This window comes from Canis lupus, chromosome 7 (assembly GCF_048164855.1).
Source record: "Canis lupus baileyi chromosome 7, mCanLup2.hap1, whole genome shotgun sequence".
Taxonomy (NCBI): domain Eukaryota; kingdom Metazoa; phylum Chordata; class Mammalia; order Carnivora; family Canidae; genus Canis; species Canis lupus.
Genome location: NC_132844.1, coordinates 10,231,340 through 10,253,634, shown reverse-complemented (window position 1 = coordinate 10,253,634; position 22,295 = coordinate 10,231,340). Strand labels below are relative to the sequence as shown.

General features: G+C 34.9%; 1 protein-coding gene across 5 annotated transcripts in view; it reads right to left on the bottom strand.

Moving 5' to 3' along the window:
• HACE1 (HECT domain and ankyrin repeat containing E3 ubiquitin protein ligase 1) overlaps positions 1-22,295 on the bottom strand; it is a 107,295-nt gene that overhangs the window by 54,825 nt on the left and 30,175 nt on the right. For all 5 annotated transcript variants that reach the window (XM_072831946.1, XM_072831949.1, XM_072831947.1 and 2 more), the window contains 4 exons: positions 15,249-15,331; positions 6,443-6,539; positions 5,276-5,377; positions 4,357-4,463 (listed from right to left, as the gene is read on the bottom strand). In XM_072831946.1, coding sequence (XP_072688047.1) covers positions 4,357-4,463; positions 5,276-5,377; positions 6,443-6,539; positions 15,249-15,331 — 389 coding nt within the window. The remainder of the gene's footprint in view (positions 1-4,356; positions 4,464-5,275; positions 5,378-6,442; positions 6,540-15,248; positions 15,332-22,295) is intronic.

The following is a 22,295-nucleotide window of genomic DNA, read 5'->3' as shown; positions in this document are numbered from 1 at the left end:
GTCAATTATTAATATAGTCTAAAACTTTGTATTACTATATCCAGTTTAAACTTCTTCAAGCTAATTCAATGGATCTAAAAAATGTTATTTTTCACTTTACAACCTGTGAAATACCTCTTTAGTATTATACAAAAAGATCATAAAATCCAAGCTTCATCATATCCTCCATTTAATCATAAAATGATAATTTCTTCCCAAGCCATGAGGTGTCTCAATATAAAAGTTTTAACATTAATTTCCTATTTCAAAGTCCTATCAATGTACTTACCTTTCATTTACATAAGAGTATACTTTGATTCAGTGCCTTACTAAGCAAACAGTTGTGATTTCTGTTCATTTACACATTGATAACTATCTTTATCTTTAACCATATGTATACAGAAAGCAAGATAACGTACTTATTTAGAAGAACACAACATTATCCGCAAAAGGGCCTTTAATAAATATTTGTCCTTAGTAAATATTCCTAGAATCAGTCAAACAAAAGGCTATCCATTTTTTTAAGAGTAAGCTAAATAATATCTCAATTGTCACTAGGAACAATTTGCAAAAGTACCATGAAACATAAACTGGTAGGGAGGAATAATTTGTATTTGAGATCCTCTTAAGACTCTACCTTGGCAGTTGGGAGATAATAGCAAATATATATACTGGTCTCTGCCCCTGGTTCCTGGCATAGAGTTCCTAAAATCCTCATAATCTCCTAAGTGATAAGAGCACTAGGAGCATCTTTTGTTCCAATATTTGATCTTTGATCCCACTTCCTAATATACAGCTCCTAAACCTCTTATAATTTCTGGGTGATAGCAGTGTTTCTTGTTCTCCTGAAGTGACTCTTGGTGGGCTCCTGGACGGAGGCTGGCCACAAGAAAGATGAAGCCATGATCAGAAGCTTGGAATTTCCAGACCCACCTCACATTTTCCAGAAACGGAAGAAGGCCCGGAAATGCAGTTAATGATCAACATGCCTACATGATAAAGCCTCCACAAAAAGCCTAAAAATATGGGATTCAAGAAGCTTCCAGGTTGCTGAACATATCCACATATTAGGAGGGAGACAACACCCTCAACTCCATGGAGACAGAAGCTTCTGTGCTCAAGATCCTCCAGCACCTTCCCCTATATATCTCTTTACCTCGCTGATCATCTACATTCTTTATCATATCTTTAATAGAGTGGTAAATCGAAACAAGAATACTTTGAGTCTCAATTTGAATACTTTTAGCTATTCTAAAAAATAATCAAATCTAAGGGGAAGAAGATCATGAGAATCTCTGATACGAAGTGAAGTCAGACAGAGGCTGTAGGTAATCTGGGGACCTACTACTTGCAATTGGCATCTGAAAGTGGGATCAGTCTCATAGGAATAAGCCCTTAACCTCTAAGATCTGATGTATCTCTAGATGGACAGTTGTCAAAGTTGAGTTAAACTGTACACAGCTGCTGTCTAAAGAATTTCTGGGTCTGAGGAATAAAAAACCCACATATCTTGGTAAGTGTGGTAGTAGTGTGAGAGTAAAGGAGAAACACAGGATTTCCCAAAACAGAAAACAATACAGTAAATTCTAATAAAATACTAATAACCAATACTCACTACCAATCTCAAGAAAAAGATACACAGAACCCCAAAATGGCCATAATTAACAGATTTCACAGAACATATGAAAAATAGCATTGTAAGTCGTGAGGCAATGCAGGTTAGCAAAAAGTTTTAAAACTTCTATGGTTGTGCGATGGGACACCTGGGTGGTTCAGTCAGTTAAGCATCTGCCTTTGGCTCAGGTCATGATCCCAGTGTCCTGGGGTCAAGCCACATGTCGGCTCCCTGCTCCATGGGGAGCCTGCTTCTCCCTCTCCCTCTGCCTGCCACTTCCCCTGCTTGTTATGTGCGCTAATAAATAAAATAAAAATCTTAAAAAAAAAAACTTGTTATGTTTATAGCTCCCTTTCTCCTACCCTACTTCTGTTCCACTAAACTCCTTTATTACTTGTTCCAAATTGGAATCCAGAATCTGCCCTTTACTAATGATAATAGAAATCCTGGTTCTTCTAATGTATAGCTTGGTAAATCGTTAAACTTCAGTTTTCTTCTATGTAAAATGGAAATAACTTTCTAAATAACAAAATTACTGTGAGGTTTAAATGAAATAATGTATTTGAATGTTCCTTAGTTGAGTGCGTGGTTAATAACTATTAAAGGTAAACTTAACATAAATACATAAAAAGAGACTTTCTCATTACTGTGGAAAAGCAAAATATAGGACAAAGACTTAAACAAAAAAATAGGTTAAGTTTCTAATGTAAGAAATGTAGAGTATTTATAATAACCAAAATCATTATCTCTGACATTTTCCATTTATATAATCATAATCATCAACTTTACTATGTGCCACACACTATGCTTGGCACTTTCTAGTACCTTATCATTGTATTTTACAATAGTTCATTAAGAAGATATTTAATACCATTTTCCAACATGGAAATAAAATCCTGAATAGGTTGTAAATTAAATATAGGAGGGATCTTGTCTGTTTTATTCACAATCAGCTACCAGGTGGCCTGGTGGATAGTAGGCACTCAGAAACATATATTAGATACATGGGTAGATGATAAAGGGAAACTCAAAACAGTTACTTGCTGAAATCGCATAGTAAATAGTGATATCTGGAGTTAAAACCTGAGTCTGGCTGACTCCCAAGCCATGCCTTTATTTAGTATGTCTGAATTGAAAGTACTCATCAAATAAATGGATTAACAGAAATGACTAATTAAAACAAGAGCATTACATAAAGCTGAAATTCAGTGAATCCCATAAACAGAATCTAAAGTGGTCTCAAAGGTAGAAACTGAATAAAAAAAAAAAAAAATTAGCAGATGGTATAGTGAGTAGAAATGCTGAAGAAAGACTTAATGGAAAAACACAAGAGGGTGATGTTGGTACCATGAAGGATAAGGGGCCTAGCAAAGACCCTTCTAAGTAAATGGTATAGAGCGTGATCCAATCTGAATGAAGTATATGAAAAGCCCAAGGAAGAGAGAAAAAAAAGGGCTAACTTAATGGATTTGAAAATGTAGCTGATTTATAGAAACAGCAGAGTGTCGGGAGGAAGAAACTCCAGTTGCAAACACAAGACAGAGAAGACCATGACCTATTCTAAGACTGTCAAAGTATTAAAAAACATGAAAAGGAAACTGCAAAGGAGAAAGCATCCAAATTAGAAGTGGGCCAAATTTATCAGCTAAGAAAAAAACACATGAACCATTTCTAAATGGCTGTTTATTCCCTTTTTTATTAAGATTTATTTATTTGAGAGAGAGCATGTACATGTGCGGGAACAGGGAGCAGGGTGAGGAGCAGAGGAAGAGAGAGAAAGAGAATCCCATGCCGACTCCACACTGAGTGCGGAGCTGGACACAGTGCTCAATCTCACAACCCTGAAATCATGACCTGCATCAAAATCAAAAGTCAAAACACTTACCAACTGAGCCACCCAGGTACCTCTAAATGGCTGCTTATACCTAATTGGGGCTGTTTATTCCTAATTAGGGGGAGCTAACATACAGTGAAGTATGGGTACAGGAAAATGCAATATATATATAAACACAAGTAATATAAAGGCATTACCTCCATGGACACAGCAATGAGCCATTAAAACCACAGCATCTTTTGAAAGAATAAAGAACTGAACAGGCAGTCCAAGTGGCTCAGCGGTTTAGCGCCGCCTTCAGTTCAGGGCCTGATCCTGGAGACTCGGGATTGAGTCCCATGCCAGGCTCCCTGCATGGAGCCTGCTTCTCCCTCTGCCTGCCTCTTTCTCTGCCCCTCTCTCTCTCTCTCTGTCTCTCTCATGAATAAATAATAAAAACTTAAAAAAAAAAAAAAAGAATAAAGAATTGAACAGAGGAGGACAGTTTAAGGAAAAAACTTTATAAGGAATCATGTGGATATATTGAGAGGCTGAACAGTAGTCCGTACACAGAGTTCTATAGTGATCAACATTCTTAAACTATTTTCTTGAAGGAGGGACATAAAAAAAAAAAAAAAGACTCCTAAACTTTCTGATTCTTCTTTATGTATATTTACTTAGATAACTAATCTATCATCTTATAAAATTTTAGACATCTATGTCCAAATCCACTTAAGTAAATATTTTTAGTCTCTCTAGACAAATATCTCCCAGTAAGAGCTGACTGCCCTAGTCCTTTAAAATGAAACAGTAAGTCAGCAAATTTTTAGAACATCTTACCACTGATGAAAACATCCAACAAAATAAACCATTCCCAGAAAAGCCAAAAAAACCACAAAGCTGACAGATACCACTACCTATTGATTTGTCTATATTTTGAAACACTTACCTAAGCAGTTTATGCCCATTTGTTGTGGCAACTTCAGCAAGGCTTGTTAGAATCTTTAGGTACTGGCTTTCACTTTGCTGAGACAAATGTTCCAGAACTTGCCGTAACTAAATTTTTTACAAGTAAAACAAAATGTGATTATACAATAATCTATTAAACTTTATCAAGAAATTGAGTATCTATTAGTTTAAAAAGTATCCCGAAGCCAAGTAGCTGAAATCAAGTCCTTTACAGCTATTTTGTCTTGCATAAATTCAAAAGCTAATATACAGATGACATAAAATCTTTTCAAAATCACCCAGTAAAAAAGCAATAAGAAATATAAATAGAAATCACCAAGTTAATTTACAGAATCTGAATTCCAAACTTTAATATATGAGAAGTTTAAGCTCTGCAATTTTTCAGAGTAAAGCTATTATAAACTAATGATTACCAATGATACGATGATATTCCTCCTTAGTTATTTTCCCCCTATCTATGGAGAAAATTCCAATTCTTTTAAGCAAAAACCAAAGACCCAGGGGTATCTGGGTAGTTCAGTTGGTTAATCATCTGACCCTTGTTTTTGGCTCAGGGCTATGGGACTGGGACTGAGCCTCAGGTTGGCTCTGTGCTCAGTGCAGAGTCTGCTTGAAATTCTTTCCCTCCCTCTCCTCCTAAACATGCTCTCTCATAAACAAACAAATAAACAAACAAAATCTTTAAAAACAAAACAAAGACCCAGAGGGCAGAAGGTTCATAGGACTAAATAATAGCACAAAATTTATTAGTATACTATTTATACTTTCCTATAATGCAGATAAATTTGAATCATTAAAATATTTGTAATAATAAAATTACTAAGTACATTTTAAAATACCATATATGCTAAGCATGAACAAAGCTCGTTCATTTAAAAGCTATAGTACAATTACATTACCATGTTTTCTCGGAGATCTTCATTCTGTGTCATTTGAATAATTGTCTGGAAAAGCCTAGGGTGATACTGAATTAATACTTCACAAGTCTCTCCATAGCCACCCTAAAAAAGAGAGAGAGAGAGAGAGAGAGATTTAAAATTATCTAAATTTTTTAAAAAGTTCCTAATAGAGAATTTATTTCCTCTACACACCAATCTGATACTAAATGTGTAGGTTTTCCACACCAAGCAATTCTCCAACTGTCTATAAACACCAACTAAGTGTCATACAACTTAATTCAATTCTGATGCTAACTACGCACAGTTAACACAGACTCCACAGGTTAGGAGCTCAGTCTCATAAAAGTGCCCCCCCTTCAGAAGCCATTCACAAGACCAGGCCACCCATACTTCTAACTAACCAGCTATAAGTCAGGAGTTCCCATTAATCCTTCCTCAGGTTTGATGATCTGCTATTTGCTGTTTGATAATAGCTTCCAGAATTCAGGGAGACACTTTATTTACTATAAAGCATGTAACTCAGGAACAGCGAAATGGAAGAGATACACAGAGTAGAGTATTTGGGAAGGGGCATAGAGCTTCCATATCCTCTCTGGGTGTGGCACCATCCCACAACTCTGATGTGTTCACCAACCAGGAATCTCCCTAAGAACCCCACTGTATATAGGATTTTTATGGAATTTCTATTACATAGGCATGATTAATTAAATTATTGGTCACTGATAACTAAAGTCAATCTCCAGTCCCCCTTACCTCCCTGGGAGTGGGATACAACACTGCTCTGTAGTCACATGGTTGGCTTCCCTGACAACTAGCACCTATCCAGAAGCCACCAGCCACCTCATTAGTGTACAAAAACATTCTTTTCACTCTGGAGAGTCCAAGTGCCTGAGAGACTCTTGTGTTAAGAACTGGGATGAAGACCAATATATATTTCTTATAATATCACAGTTCCTTTTTCAAGATCATATTCTTTTTTAAAAAATCATCTTCTAAAAAATAAAAAATAAAAACAAAAAAAATAAAAATAAAAAATCATATTCTTTATAGAATAAAAATCTTTGCATCTATCCTCTCATTTGAGGGGAAAAAGTGATTTTACCAGTGTCAGTTTCTATCATAAAGTAAAGAGCTAAGAATATGCATTAACATATGCATAACACATACCTGTACACATAAATCCAGAGGCGTTACTCCATTTTTATCTGACAGATATTTAGCTCCTCGTAACAGAAGAATTTGTGCTGTGTCTCTCTGACCATGACTGTACAGAAGTAAAACCATGTAAAAAAATAATCTTTTTAATTTAAAGTTTTTCTCTATGAATTATAGACAGTCAGTATGAATCAACAGAGGATTAACAATTTTTAAAAACTGAGAAGAGGGGATCCCTGGGTGGTGCAGTGGGTTAGCGCCTGCCTTTGGCCCAGGGCGCGATCCTGGAGACCCAGGATCGAATCCCACATCGGGCTCTCGGTGCATGGAGCCTGCTTCTCCCTCTGCCTGTGTCTCTGCCTCTCTCTCTCTCTCTGTGTGACTATCATAAATAAATAAAAAATTTAAAAAAAAAAAACAAAAAAAACTGAGAAGAGATCTGAATTACATCCTCAACATCTAGGAAAACATTTCCCAATGTTAAATCATACCTTCACTATGTAGATAAACTGACCTATTAAAAATCTTAAAATTGAACTTAGGACACATTACCTATATAATAAATCATAATATCTTGGGATAGGCAGCTACTATTCAGGCTTATGTGCTATTTTTTCTTCCAATAATTTCTTCCTCAACTTTAGCCTGACCCTTCCTACCACACCCATCCAAGTCTCTAGATTTTTAGTCAAAAAAAACCTCAATATTCAAAACAAAAGTACATTTTATGGCACTTTAATACTTGGCAGAATAAATAAATACAAAACGAAGGAAGGAAGGAAGGAAGGAAGGAAGGAAGGAAGGAAGGAAGGAAGGAAGGAAGGAAGGAATACAAATATCAAAATAAGAGAATGAGAGGAGGGTAGGGATTAATACCCAAAAATATTATCCAGCTTTCCACCTTCATTTTATCAACCCACACAGTTTGGCTTCTGTTGACAGTTATTTAATCTGAGGTAGAACGAACAATGCTCCTATCCAAATGCCCATTTTCTTTTAAGTAGTAAAATTAGTAACCATCACTCTTTCAGCTAGGAGGAATCTAATTTGGACGACAGTAACCCCTAGACTCTAGGGTCTTATTATTCAGTGAGCTAATCTGATCCAAGATAGTCTAGGCAATAAAAAAAAAAATTTGCAATCCAAAGACACTATAGTTTAAAGCTAATTTTACCAAATGCCCAAGGAAGTCATATGGTTTGGAAGAGTATGTGATCAAAAATTTTTATTTTGTAGTTGATAAAAGCTACTAACTTAAGCACAGGTGAAACCAGAATTCAAATCCCTGCTCTTCTATACCAATACTCTTCCTACAATACCATTACACCTAAAAAGGTACGTCATTTCCCAAAAAGAAAGACAGATTTCTCAGAAAGTAAAAAAAAAAAAAAAAAAAAGCCTACTCATTCTTTTCCACAAAATGACACTGCATAAAGTATAATTTATAACCAAATAGCATTAAACAATTAAACAATTTTAATTTAAAAAATTTTTAATTTAATAAAATCCTACTATGAATCTGATGGCAGATATTATAGATGTATCACTCTCACAATACTTTATTGTCATGCTGATTATTTAGCTTAATACAAGTATCAAGAGGTCAAAACTGAGTCAAGTACAAAATCTAATTTACTAGAGAAAACCAAGAAACCAAGGAAATCAGCAATCTCTCCAAAAGCAACAGTAGTTAGTTTCACTATTGTACATCAAGAAAAGTCTTCATTAGACGTCATTTGTCATTAAGCTAGGAGTGCTGGTCAACACATTACCTATCACAGCTAATAGCAAATAGCTTACAATTGAAACTGTTCTTTTCTTTGTAATACCTAGAAATGAAAGCTAAGTGAAAAGAAACTAACTTAACCTTAATTTATTTAGAGACAGTGATAACTTTGCTACTACCCTTGGTTCTGGAAAAAATTTGCAAAGCGAATCTGTTCAACTTTCACGACATTTCTTCTATAATTATTTAACATCCATGTGTCTAATCATTCCAATTAAACTGTAAACTTCTTCACCATGTATTTATTCCATAGCACTAAGCACAGTAGTTGGCTTATAACATGTATTCAATACATTTGTTGAATTATATTATAGTTTTTAACTTCAGGTACCATTCATTTGACAAATAAGTATTAAATAAAGTAACATACACAGAAAGCAAGAAAAAAAAAGACCTGATTCATAATTTATTTAGGATCTACTAAATGACAAGCATAATGCTCAGTTCTTTGTACAAAGTCTGATTTAACTCTGCCCCTCTTATAAAATAAGTATTCGTGGGAGTCTGGGTGGCTCAGTGGTTGAGCATCTGCTTTCAGCTCAGGTCATGATCCTGGGGTCCCAGAATCAAGTCCCACATCAGGCTCCCTGCAGGGGAGTCTGCTTCTCCCCCTATGTCCCTGACTCTCTGTCTCTCATGACAAAAATAAAAATTTTTTAAAAATATAATAATAAGTATTCATTTCATTTTCAGTAGCAAAAACTATGACTTTGAGAAAACCACGGAGTTACTCAAGATCAACAGTTACATGACAGAGTAGAATTTGAATCTAAGTCGATCTGATCCAAAATTTTCATCTGTATCATATCATTCCAAAAGATGGATAAACATAGAGTTTGCTCTCAAAGCATAAACAATTTAGTATTTAGTACTCAAGAGAGTATGGTGTAAGTTGCAAGGGGATATATGCTCCGAGAAAAATACAATGGGGATCACACACAATGGACAGACAAGATCACCATGTACAAATGGGACATTGTTGAATATATCTGGTTTTTAAAATGTCTCCAAATAATTTTATTTATCATATATAGCCAAAAGGATAATTAGCATGAAGGAAAAAGAATTCCATTTTGACATTTTTAGAAAACTGGAGTAATCTCTAAAACTACATTAAAATCTCATCTGTGATCAAGTAACGTTTCATTTCAAAAATAAATTAAAATCAAGAAACAGGTGCTAAATAATGCATAAAATATAAAATCTGCACAAACCGACTTAGGCCTCAAGTGCTCCACTTATAATATTGCACGACATTAAGAGTAATCTGTGACAAACTTCTCAAGAATATTGCATAAAAAAGATTTTTCAGTTCAAATAACTGTAAAAATTTGCTCAGAGAATATTCTTTACAGTTTAACTATCTTTTTTTTAAAGATTTTATTTATTTATTCATGAGAGACACAGAGAGAGAGGCAGAGACACAGACAGAGGGAGAGCAGGCTCCCAGCAAGGAGCCTGATGTGGGATTTGATCCTGAGACTCCAGGATCACACCCTGGGTCAAAGGCAGGCGCTCAACCACTGAGCCACCCAGGCATCCCATTAACTTTTTTTTTTATATATATATATTTTTTTCAAGAAGTAGATATACATGTTATCAGAAGTCTCATTGATATGACAATGGAATATGTAGGGAGAGGAATGTAGGAATTATATTAAAAGATTAAATTCTTTATTTTTTTTTTTTATATTGATTGAGATTATAGTCCCTTCAATGAAATGCCAGTGCATTTTCTGGAAACTAAGAAATTGGCAAAGATTTAATAAGAAAGCTGTAGTACTTCTACTTAGAAGTGATTTTCAAGCACTTTCAGCCTCCTAATCTTAGGCTCTTTCAAGCAATATGATCTGAAAACTTGGCTAAAGTGCATATGGTACAAATATTGCAGGATTTTTTAGAACTACTCATAAAGAGATATTTTCTAATTGTCTTTTTCCTATTCTAAAGTTTACAACTTTGAGTCTTTGGGCTTTGCTTGTGAATTCCACTAATTGAAAGGAGGTATTTGGCAGTAGCTACAAATCCATGTTCAGAATCACACCTTTTTCTCTCTATTGCAGACATCCATAATTACATAAACATCTCACTAATTTACTGTATCTATATAACCCCAGCTAAACCTTGATTTTCCTAATAGGAAAAAAGTTATCCCAGATATAGAAAACACTTAAAAATCATTATACACCCAAACCTTTATTTAAGGAACTCAGTTAAGGGAATGGGAAGCATATAACTGAAAATAAAACCAATCTAGCAATTTAAGGACTTGAGGCATTTGTAAATACTATATAAAAGTCCTAGGAAACCTGGATGGCACAGTGAAGGCAACCAACTCTTGGTTTGGCTCAGGTCATGCTTTCAGTGTCATGAGATTAAGCCCTGCATTGGGCTCAGCACTGAGTGAAGAGTCTGCTTAAGACTCTCTCCCTGTCTCCCCCTCTGCCCCTCCCCTCACACTCTCTTGCTCTCTCTCTCTCTTTCTCTCTCTCTCTTGCAAATAAATAAATAGGGGTGCCTGAGTGGCTCAATTTGTTAAGCATCTGCCTTCGGCTCAGGTCATGGTCCTGGGATCTGGCTCCACATTGTTGGGCTCTTTGCTTAGTGAGGCGCCTGCTTCTCCCTCTCTGTCTGCCTGCTGATCCCCCTACTTATGCTGTCAAATAAATTAATTAAACCTTAAAAAATAATAAAATAAGGGGCACCTGGGTGGCTCAGTTGGTTAAGTGTCTGATTCCTGATATTGGTTCAGATCACGACCTCAGGGTCGTGAAATTAAGCCCCGTGACAGGTTCCATGCTGGGCTTGGAGCCTGCTTAAGATTCTCTCTCTCCCTCTCCCTATGACCCTCTTCCAAAAAAAGCCCTATAAACAAAGGTGCCTAAATATGGGAAGGTGATGGGGAAATAATTGTGTGCATGAAAAGAAAGCTAATGAATTATGTCTTGTGCAAAATACTTAGAGGAAAAAAGTGGCTGGAAAATAGTTCCTGTCATAATTTTAGGTCAAAATCAGTTTGAAAATGACTCACTCACTACATAATTAAATATGGCTCAGAATTAGAAAGTAAGCAACACAAAGTAAAAAAAGTCTGTATGGTAGGAGAAGAATCCTATTTCTCAGTATGAAAATCTTGTATAGCAATAAAACTAAATGAGGACAACCGTACTTTGTGCATACTGAGGAGTGGAGACATATACCGCAGGTTAGCGAGCACTTATTAAGTGCAAAATACTCTGCCATATGCTTTCTATAAGCTATCTCCTTTGATCCTTACTATAGTCTCACAAGCCAGATAGCAGCATTTCCATTTCAGAAACAAAGGCTTCAGAGGTCTAGGAATTTGACTAAAGTTGCACAGCTTTGGGGCTGAGATTTGAACCCTGCTTCCAAGGCTCTTTCTCCTATATAGCTCAACACCTTTCAAATGTAATTCAAAATTTTAAAAAAGCATATGATAGTATATCTCATAATACCTCTCAACCAATAAAAACTTACATTATGTTTAGCTTTTTAGACCTCTTTTTTAAAATTATTTATTTATTTATTTATTCATGAGAGGCAGAGAGAGAGAGGGGCAGAGACACAGGCAGAGGGAGAAGCAGGCTCCATGCAGGGAGTCCAATGTGGGACTCGATCCCAAGACCCTGGCATCATGCACTGAGCTGAACGCAGATGCTCAACCACTGAGCCACCCAAATACCCCAGCCTTTTAGCCTTCTATACTTTGTCTATAGGGTCAACTTGTTCTGTTTCCCACATTCCTTTCCCCTTTTCATTTATCATAGATGATACAACGGGAATAATTTATACATTTAATGTATATCTATATCTAGATATCGCAAATACAATTAAAAGTCTGCCTACAACAAATATCATATGATTTCACTCATATGTAGAATTTAAGAATACAGATGAACATATGCGGGAAGGGGAAAGAGAGAGAGGAAAACAAATGTCAAGAGACTTAAAAATAAAGAACTGAGGGTTGATGGAGGGAAGTGGGTGGAGAATGGGGTAAATGGGTGATGGGCATTCAGAACACTTGTGATGAATACTAGTTGTTGTGATGGATCACTGAATTCTACTCCTGAAATCAATATTGCACTGTATGTTACCTAACCAGAATTGAAATAAAATTTTAAGAAAAAAAAAGTCTACATACAAACGAACTATGTTCCATATCTATCATCCTGCTATAATGATTCATTTCTTTTCTTATTTCAATTTTAACTTAAAGCTTAACTATCTCTGTTCAAAGAAGCCTAATATTTGCTAGAATAAGTTAATACTGGGAGGGGTGCCTGAGCTGGCTAAGTCAGTGGGGTATGCGAATCCTGATATTGGGGTTGTGAATTCGAGCCGCACGTTGGGTGTAGAGTTTAAAGATAAAATCTTAATTTTTTTTTTTAAATAAAGGTTAATGGTGGCAATATAATACTAACAGATAGTACTTCTAAAAACCTTTTTTTTGCCATACCTCTATGCTCAAACTAGAATAGCCGCATTCTGAACACTAATATACCAATATTTAACTATCACACATGCTATCATTTTATAGAAGATATTTTTCAAACATGTAACTATAGCAATTCATTCATTCAAAAACATTTACTAAGTATCTAAATGCAAAGCACTGTACTACACATTGAATATAAAGTGGTAAGATTCTTCCCTTTTTTGAACTTTCAGTCTAGTAAGAGAGACATACAATAAATGAATAAGTAAACCATTACAAAATACAAAGTGCTATAAAAGAAATGACTGTGGGACGCCTGGGTGTCTCAGTCAGTTAAACGTCTGACTCTTGATCTTAATAAGCTGAGGTGTTGATTCCAGGGTCATGAGTTCAAGCCCTCTGCTGGGCCCCAAGTTGGGTGTGTAGCCTACTTAAAAAAAAAAGAAAGGGAAAAAGAAACAACTGTGATGCTGTGAAATAAAATTTGGGGAGAGGCCATACTCACACTGGCCAGGAACTGCCTTCCGAAAAAGTAACAATTAAGCAGTGATATAAAGAAAGAGTCAGCCACATAAAAAGCCAAAGTAACATCATTTTGGGGAAAACAAACAGTATGCAGAAAAGCCTACTGGAAAGAGTACCTTGCATTTAGTGAACCCCGAGAGAACCACTGTGACAGAAGCACAGTTAGCTAAGACAGAGTCAGACCACACAGGTCTCACAGGCAAAATCAGAATGTGTATTTTATCTGAAATGCAACAGAGGCACCAAAATTTGTAAATAAAGGGTTTAAACACAAAATGACAAAAGCTGGGTTTTTTCAAGATTTTATTTATTTTGAAAGAGAGAGGGCAAAGAGAGAGAGAGAAAATCCCGTACAGACTCCATGCCATGTGCAAAGCCCAGAGCCCAACTTGGGGCTAAATCCCACAATCATGAGACCATGACATGAGCTGAAATCAAGAGCCGGACACTTGACCAACTGAGCTACCCAAGTGCCCAAAATAGATTCATTTCTTTAAAAGATTGCTTTGGCTGCTAAAGAAGGGACAGATGGAAGGGAAACGAGAGCAACCAAGAAGACCAGTTACGAGATGACACAGTATTCTAGACGAGAGGTATCAACGTTGACTATGATCATTTCAGTGAGTTGGAGAGAAGAGTTTCAGAATATATTCTGGAGGCAGAATTTACTAAATTCCAAGTTCAGGGTCAGAGGGAGACAGAGAAACAGAAAAAAAATAACGATCTAGTTTCTATTTAAACAACTGAAAAGATAAAGGTTCCAATAACTGAGATGAGAAAAGGTAGACAAAAGGTTTGAAAAGGGAAATCAGAAACTCTGTTTTGGACGTGTTGACATCTGAGATTCTATAAAACTTGCGAGTGATGATGTAAATCAGGAAGGTAGCCATTCAAATGTGAAGCTTCAAAGAAAGGACTGATCTAGAGATAATCCCTCAAGATAGGATATGATTTCAGGGAATCAAACAATGACATTATTCATATATTCAGGACACTATGGAAAGAATGGGTTTTCTAACCAAGCAACCAAAACATAAATATAATGTAAGAAAATGGCTGGATTCAGATAGAAGTCTAGAGATCCAAAAGTCCTTGTATTCTAAATTTGTTCAATGATGATTTGAAGCAGTGTAATCAAAGTAACATCAGAGACCCTAAAGAGAAGCTAAACAAGAACAAAAGCAGATCTTTTAGTCTAAAACAAACCTCCAGGAAAATGACATATAACAGAAAAAGGGATTTAAAAAAAAAAGAGGAGCTTTCTGGAGAACTTTATATCTGCATTTAAGAGACTAAATAAATACTGCAATTCATATCATCTAAACCAAAGACAAGAAACACTGGTATATTGTAAACTGCTTCTAATTGCAAACTACATTTATAGAACACACATATATATACATACACACACACATATGTATGGGTATGTATGTGGTGGAGTACATGTATAATTATTATGTTGTTAGCTCCATATGGACTCAGGTTTTATTGATTACTGTATCACTAATGCCATAATATATGGCACACACTGAGTAGCTAACTAAATGTTTGCTTATTACACGAATGAACCAATGAACAAAATGTATGCTTCAAGAAAATGAACCAAGACAGAACTACAAAAATAACTTAATCTATAAGTTAATATCTAACCAGACAAATGCAAAAATTTTTTTTTAAAGTTACAAATCCAAAGAAAGCAAAGACACGGCTCTGGTCTAAGACATATTTTAATAGCTTATCCCTCTGAAACTGACATAGTACTTAACAAAGAAAACTATGAAATTAAAGGATTATACAGACACCTTTTTTCATTAATTATTAAGTAATTAGTCTAAAATTTAAATAATCAAGTAAATCAAAAGCTCCCACCTATTAACATATAAAAACACTGGCAATATAATAGAAAATATTTTTCCTTGTGCAGTTGAGTACAGTATTTGTGGGAAAACAAGAGAACTTTAGAAAATATACAGAAATGTTTGTGTTTGGCAATGTAATAAATACACACATTCTTTAATGAGAGCATCTAAAAATAGAAAATATCATACCTGCAAGCAAAGTACAATGGAGTGGCTCCAGATACATTTGGCCTGTTAATATCAGCACCACTGTCTAGCAAGCACTGCACTGTCTGGAGGGAAAAGAAATAATTAAAAAATAAAGCCAGAGAAGTAAAACAAAGACACAATTACCACGATTTAAACAGATAGAAGGAATGGTCTTACCACAACTTGAAATTTTAAAGTAGAACAAGTAGGAACATGACAATTATGATAGCTGAACTACTTCAACTTTTTGGTTAGCTCTCTTGAGACTCTCAGGTACTAAATAATACATGTGTAATTATCAATGACATATAACCTGTTAGAATCTGGGAAGGTTCTAAAAAAATCACTGACACATGTAGCTACCAAGGACTTGAAAACAGGCTTGAACAACTGAGGAACTGAATTTTTAATATATTTTATAATAATTAAGTTTAAATAGCCACAAATGGCTAGTAAAGTTGACAGAACTACTCTAGATATTTGGATTTAAAAACCAGAATTCTTTTGCCTCTAAAAATAAAAAACAGGTACCAGAACTATCATTTTCTTAAACTCAAACATAATTATTAAAGTTCAAAATGTTAAAAAGCTATAAAGTCCTCTTACTACTAACAGTAATCAATACTGATTTCAGTTTCTCTGATAGTCTCATTCATACATACTGTCTCCTAAGCTCTACTTCTGCAATCATTCGAATCATATACTAAGGAAAAGCAAATTATAAAACCTTAAAAACATATATCCCATAATTAGAGATAGAATGAGGCTTGCCTAAAACCTCAAAAAAAAAAAAAAAAAAAAAAAAGCATCTCTCCTGGCTTTATTCCTTTAGTCTTCATTTGAATTTCTCCTACAAAAAAGGAAGAAAACATGTAAAAACCTAAAAGTTTTTGGAATTACACCATTTAATATTACTTCTGGACTGAACACATGTTCATTATTGCTGCTGTAATACCTAGTACAAGGTCAGTAAAATAATAAGACTATAAACTCACAAGAAAGAACAGGAAAGAACAGAACAGTATACTGGACAAATCGATCAGTTTTGGGAAAGTGGCAAACAAGTGGAGGGATAGAAGCCGACTATTAGATCAAAGGCAGCTGAAGTCTACATGCCTGCAAACGTGGATTCCAACAAACCATCAAATTCTCCCTTTAGAACATACATACAAAATACAGGAATTGGAAGTACCAGGTAACTTAGAAGACAAAGATAGTTACAAAGAGCTCTAAACAGAAATAGTAGTTGAAAGCCTGTAAAAGAAAGAGCTGGACCTTACCCTAGAACCCTTCTTCCCCATGGCAGAGAGTTTAGCCACTATCTCTCCCTACACTGTCTCAAAATAGGAAGGTTTATTCTCTGGACAAACTGAACAGGGAGGCTCTAGACTGGCAGACAAGATATAGAAGTAAAGCAGAGATAAGGAGCCATGATGAACAAAGTTAAGTGAAAATCTTTAGCCCCTACATTCCACTAGGCTCCCAGAAATCCAGTAGCCAGGCTTAAAACCTCAAAAGGTGGAGATTCCAAGTTTCCTCTCTGGAGACTGGCAAGAGAAAAGAGTCCTACAAATACCAGCATTACAGAGTGGCCATGAAATAGCCCAATCGTCTCCAAGGGGACATTTGATAATGCTGGGAGATTATTTTTTCATGATTGGGGAAGGAAGAGTACAATTGGCAGCTAGTGGGGAGAGGTCAGGGATAGGTCTAAACATCCTACAATCTACAGATGGCCCCCATAACAAAGAATTTTCAGGCCCAAAATATCTCAGGCAAGATTGAGAAACCATAGCACACTGTGGGGCCAGCCAATAAACCCAACCCATGTACACAATGCTTCCTACCAATATTTTAGTGCCTCACCACTCTACACGAATGGGCAGACAACATTTAAGAGACAACTAACTTGATTAACTAAAAGCAGGTCTCTATCCTGAAAAACAAAAATCAAAACAAAAGAAAAAGGAAGTCAGGAAGATAAAGATAATAAAGAGAACCAAAGAAAAAGCCACAAAATTTAGAAAAGATATTACCTCAAACAGAAAAGATATTATATCCATAGGACAAGAACAAGATGCTGGGAGAAAAATATTCAGAGAATAAGAAATTAAAAATATGATAGAAGTAAAAATTCAATAGGAACTTAAACATTTTTTTAAAGTTTATTTTGATTTGCTTAAGTATTCTCCACGCCCAACATGGGGCTCAAACTCACAACCCCGAGGCCAAAAATAGCATACCCCTCTCTGAGCCACCCAGGCACTCTGCAAATTCAATAGTTTAGAAAGACAATATTGGAAAAACTCCACAAGAAATAAAGTAAAAAAAGACAAAACAGGAAGAATGGGAAATTAGTAGATCAATTCAGGGAGACACTGTAGAAATAAGGAATAAAGAGAATGAAGGAGATGGGAGGCCAAAGGGAAGTAATCAAGAAATAATGTCCAAAAATTTCCATAACTGAAAGACATGCAGTGCCAAACTGAAAAGATTCACCAACTGTCTGGTGTAATAAATTAAAGGTCAACAAAGCACATCAAAGTAAAATTTCATAATACGGAGGATATAAGATTACAGAAATAAACAGAAATCAGATTAGCACTAAACTTCTCAACAGCAACATTGAAATTTAAAACACTAATTGCCTTTAAAATGATAAGGTAAATGACTTCCAATGTAGAATTCTATAGCCAACCACACTATCATTAGAATAAATGGTTTTAAATAAAAAATACGCTTAACTACATAAGATGTTGAAAAAAAAGTACATCCAATGCACCTTTTCTCAAGAAGCTACTAAGTAAAGGAATATATCAAAATATGAAAACTAGATTATTAGGGATTGAACATAGGAGAAACTAAGAAATTTCTAAGTTTAAAAAATGGAAATTCATTCATCATCTAATGAATTTGTCTTTGTAGAAAATAGTACTGAGATATTTTGTTGGCACATATAGGAAGAACTACTGATTCATAAAAAATAAATTGAACAAAGCCAATTATTGACTTTAAGAAAAATAGTCATCCTAGATAGAAAATGTTGTTATAATTCATTACTTGAGGCACCTGGGTGACTCAGTGGTTTACTATCTGCCTTCAGCTCAGGTCTTGATCCTGGGATCCTGGGATCGAGTCCCTCATCAGGCTCCCCACAGGGAGTCTGCTTCTCCATCTGCCTATGTCTCTCTCTCTCTCTCTCTCTCTCTCGGTCCCTCATGAATATATAAAATCTTTAAAAAATAAAAAAATAATTCATTACTTGAGTCAAGAATAAATAATAGTTACCTAACTATATATACACCTAATCTTCTCCGTCAAAATTGACAATTTAATCTTAGAAATAGGGGAGAAGGCATGGGAAGAAGATTTAAATGGATTATATCCTCACTCACCAGGACAAGAAATGATTCAGTGACATCTGAAAGTTGAGAAAGAGCAATAGAAGTATATTATTTGGAAATAGATACCAGAAGAAACACTTAAAGAGCTCAAAATTGTTGCCTGGTGATCACGACTGGACAGAAAGGGTAGCTTAAGGGACTATCATTTTTATTGCAAAGATTCTGATTGGTAAGAATAGAATTATTTTAAGATAGAGTATTCATGTATTGCTAATTGAATTTACTTCTATTCCAAGAGGAATAGAAACACTGTTACATAAAATTTTATTATCCTCTATAGAACTCCTTTAAACTGAGGACAAGTGGTCAAGCATAGCATTTAAATATAAGAAAAATAAGGGGCACCTGGGTGGCTCAGGGAGTGATGCTGGTGTACCAGAATCGAGTCCTGCATCGGGCTCCCCAAAGGGAGCCTACCTCTCCCTCTGCCTCTATCATAAATAAATAAATAAAATCTTTTAAGAAAAATAAGAAAAATAAGCTTAATTAAGTCATATTTTTATAAAACAAGGCCTATTTGAGCCTTTTGATCATGGCTTTTTCCTTTCTGAGTTTTGACCTAGAAGCTGTGTCTGCATGGCCCAAAACAAGAATGAGATGGACAGCACCAATAATGTTTCTTAGCTGTTATAGAAATTAGACAAAAAGCCATATCGAAAAGGCTCAGGAGAGGTGAAAGCAATATATATACTGAAAATATATACTAATATACAATTAAAACCAAGCAATCCAGATAGAAGCAGAAATAAATTATTATTATGATATTTAAATACTTTAATCTCTATATTCAACGTGGAACTTGAACTCACAACTGCTAGATCAAGAGTTGCATGCTCCAACTGGGCCAGCCAGGCGTCCCAGAAGAAGAAATAAATTATTAATAAAACATACTATTAATTCACAAAAGTTATAAAGTTGTTTAAAATACATAATGATATAATAATGTAACTTTAACATGTACCTGGACACTGTGCTAATAAATTTAATACATCCTGTAAGGAAACTGATATTCTACTTTTAAAGTAGGAAACTGAGTCTCAAAGAAGTAATGTGCATCCCAACACACAAATTAATAGAGAAATCGGATTAAACTCAAATCCATGTTCATAACCACTATGATACCTACCAAAAAGTAGGAATTCTAATTTTTCTGAATTTGGATTACTAAGTAGAAGTAACGCTAATTGGCAGAACTTCATAAACTACATTAATTATAATCTACTAATTCCCCACTAAATAACTACTTGAGAGTCAAACTTAAGTGCCTAGACAGCTATTTGTGTTTAGCTTTAAAATAGTGTCATTTAAAAAAAAAAAAATAGTGTCATTTTAAATCATACACTTTTTACAGTATTTCCGTATCTTTTTTTATACTGTAGAACTTAGAATACAAAAACAATTAGGCCATTACCCTAACATATCCTTCTACTGTTCTCTTCAACAAAGTGGGAGACAAACTCTGAACAAATCTTAGCAAGAAAACATGTCTCACTACATGCACCATCCTATGTTCCTAGCATAGCCTCACTTATGGGAAATACCTGACAAAGATATGAAAAATTATTTCTGTTCTTGAGAAAAGATTAGAAAGTAAAGTAGCTCATTCTAGCATTTTCTTTTCCATTTGTAAATCTTTCTGCTTTTCTAACAAAATTAACATCACTGAATTATGTATCTATTAAAAGAAACATTTTTTTAAACTTTCAAAAATTCCACTTGTGGATAAAATGTTGCCTGAAGACAAACAAGAAGAAAAAGCTAGTTCCTTCAGAGTAAGGATAAATAATATATAAAGGGATGTGAATGTAAGGAAAGAAACTGCCTTGTAGCACCGAAATGAATGAAAAGTCATCAATCTTTAGGATTAAAAAAAAAAAAAAAAGGATTTGCGTACAGACTTCTTTTTGTAAAAGCTCGGAAACAGGAGGAAAAAGAATAATGCAGAATTAGTTAAATGGCATAACAAAAGAAGAAAGAAAGTCACAGATAATCCAAATCACAATTAAAAAAAAAAATTCCAGTCTATGTAGAACCACTTATATGTATACAAAGGGTAAAATAACTTTGAAACTAGTAAAACTCAGGTGGAAGAAACTGAGCATTTATTAAATACATGTGTGCTCTTGAAGAAACTATACTCCTTGAGGACTTTAAATTATACAGAAGCCTAAGGAAAAACATAATTGAAGAAATTAATTCTGGATTTAACTACTAAAATCCCTAAAGAGTTTCAAAAGCAGAGATTTTTCACCCATAGGAACAAATCAGACACATTATAAGTGTCTGATTATTATAAGAAATAGCACTTATCATGGCACCTGGGTGGCTCAGTTGGTTAAGCGTCTGACTTCATTCAGGCCATTATCTCGGGTCCTGGGATAGGGTCCCGACATCAGGCTCCGCACTCAGCGGGACATGTGTTTCTCTCTCCCTCTGCCTCCCCACCCCTTCTTGTGTGCACACATGCACTCTCTCAATAAATAAAATCTTTAAAAAAAAATAGTACTATCAATATATACAACATTTAAAAGTACAAAATTTAAAAGTGACAAACATTCAGAAATGGAAAGAAAATGGCCGAGAAAAACTGGCTGAAATGGTACTGCATTTTTTTGCCCATTCTATCTTTCAAAAAGAATCCCAATATCCATTACATGCTAGGGACTACTCTAGATGCCAGAGTTAGATAGCAATGAAGAAGAATCCCTATCCTCATGAAGCTTACATTCTAGTGGAAAAGGAAGACCAAGAGACAAAACAAAAACATGTAGTATGTGAGACAGTGACTAGTCACATCCAGAAAAATTAATAAGATTCTCTATGATAGATTTGCATTCAATGTGTTGTAGCAAATTCCTCACACCTACACCCCTACCTACAAATACTTCTGTAAAAATTGCATTGTCGGTTTTACAGACTATAAACCATGAAATCCAAAAAAACCTGCGATTTACAATGGTGATTATTCTTCTGTTTTAAAAACTTTATGACTTCTCATTTACCTGAAAAAATTAGGGTCAGAAGCTTACAGTATGAAAGCAGACATATAAAAGTATGCCAACATAAATATTTGTAAATGACAGTTGATTATCTACATTTTCCAATATAATAATTTTAAGAATGAAATCATTTGCCTAGTTTAGATAACCAAAAATATGCTTTCAAGGTAATTCAAAACTTCAAATTCCCTGTCCAATATTTCCCACCAGCAAAAACACAACAAAAAAACAAACAAACAAACAAAACTATCCTTTTCCTAGATTATCTACATGGGGGAGGGGGGTCCTTCCTCCTTACAGTGTAAGAAACTACTAGGAAGTAACCTTGAAAGAAAAGCATTCAAAGGGGATTTTCAAATTGCTTCAAGAAATCCTTAAGAAACAACACATTCTCAACAAACTTCATGACTTTTCAAGTGGTAAAACAATATTCTGAGTGGAAAACTAAATGTGCCAAGCTAATGTTTGAGTCAATCTCAAAAGTCATTAAATTGAAGGCAGTGACTAACCAAGACCACCTGTGCCCAAAACACTGAAAATTACAAAGCAAGAAATCCAAGGCAGCTCAACTTTATCAATATCAACTATAAAAACAACACTGACCAAAGTAAAAAGGAATAGATATCCAATATTAAAATTACAAG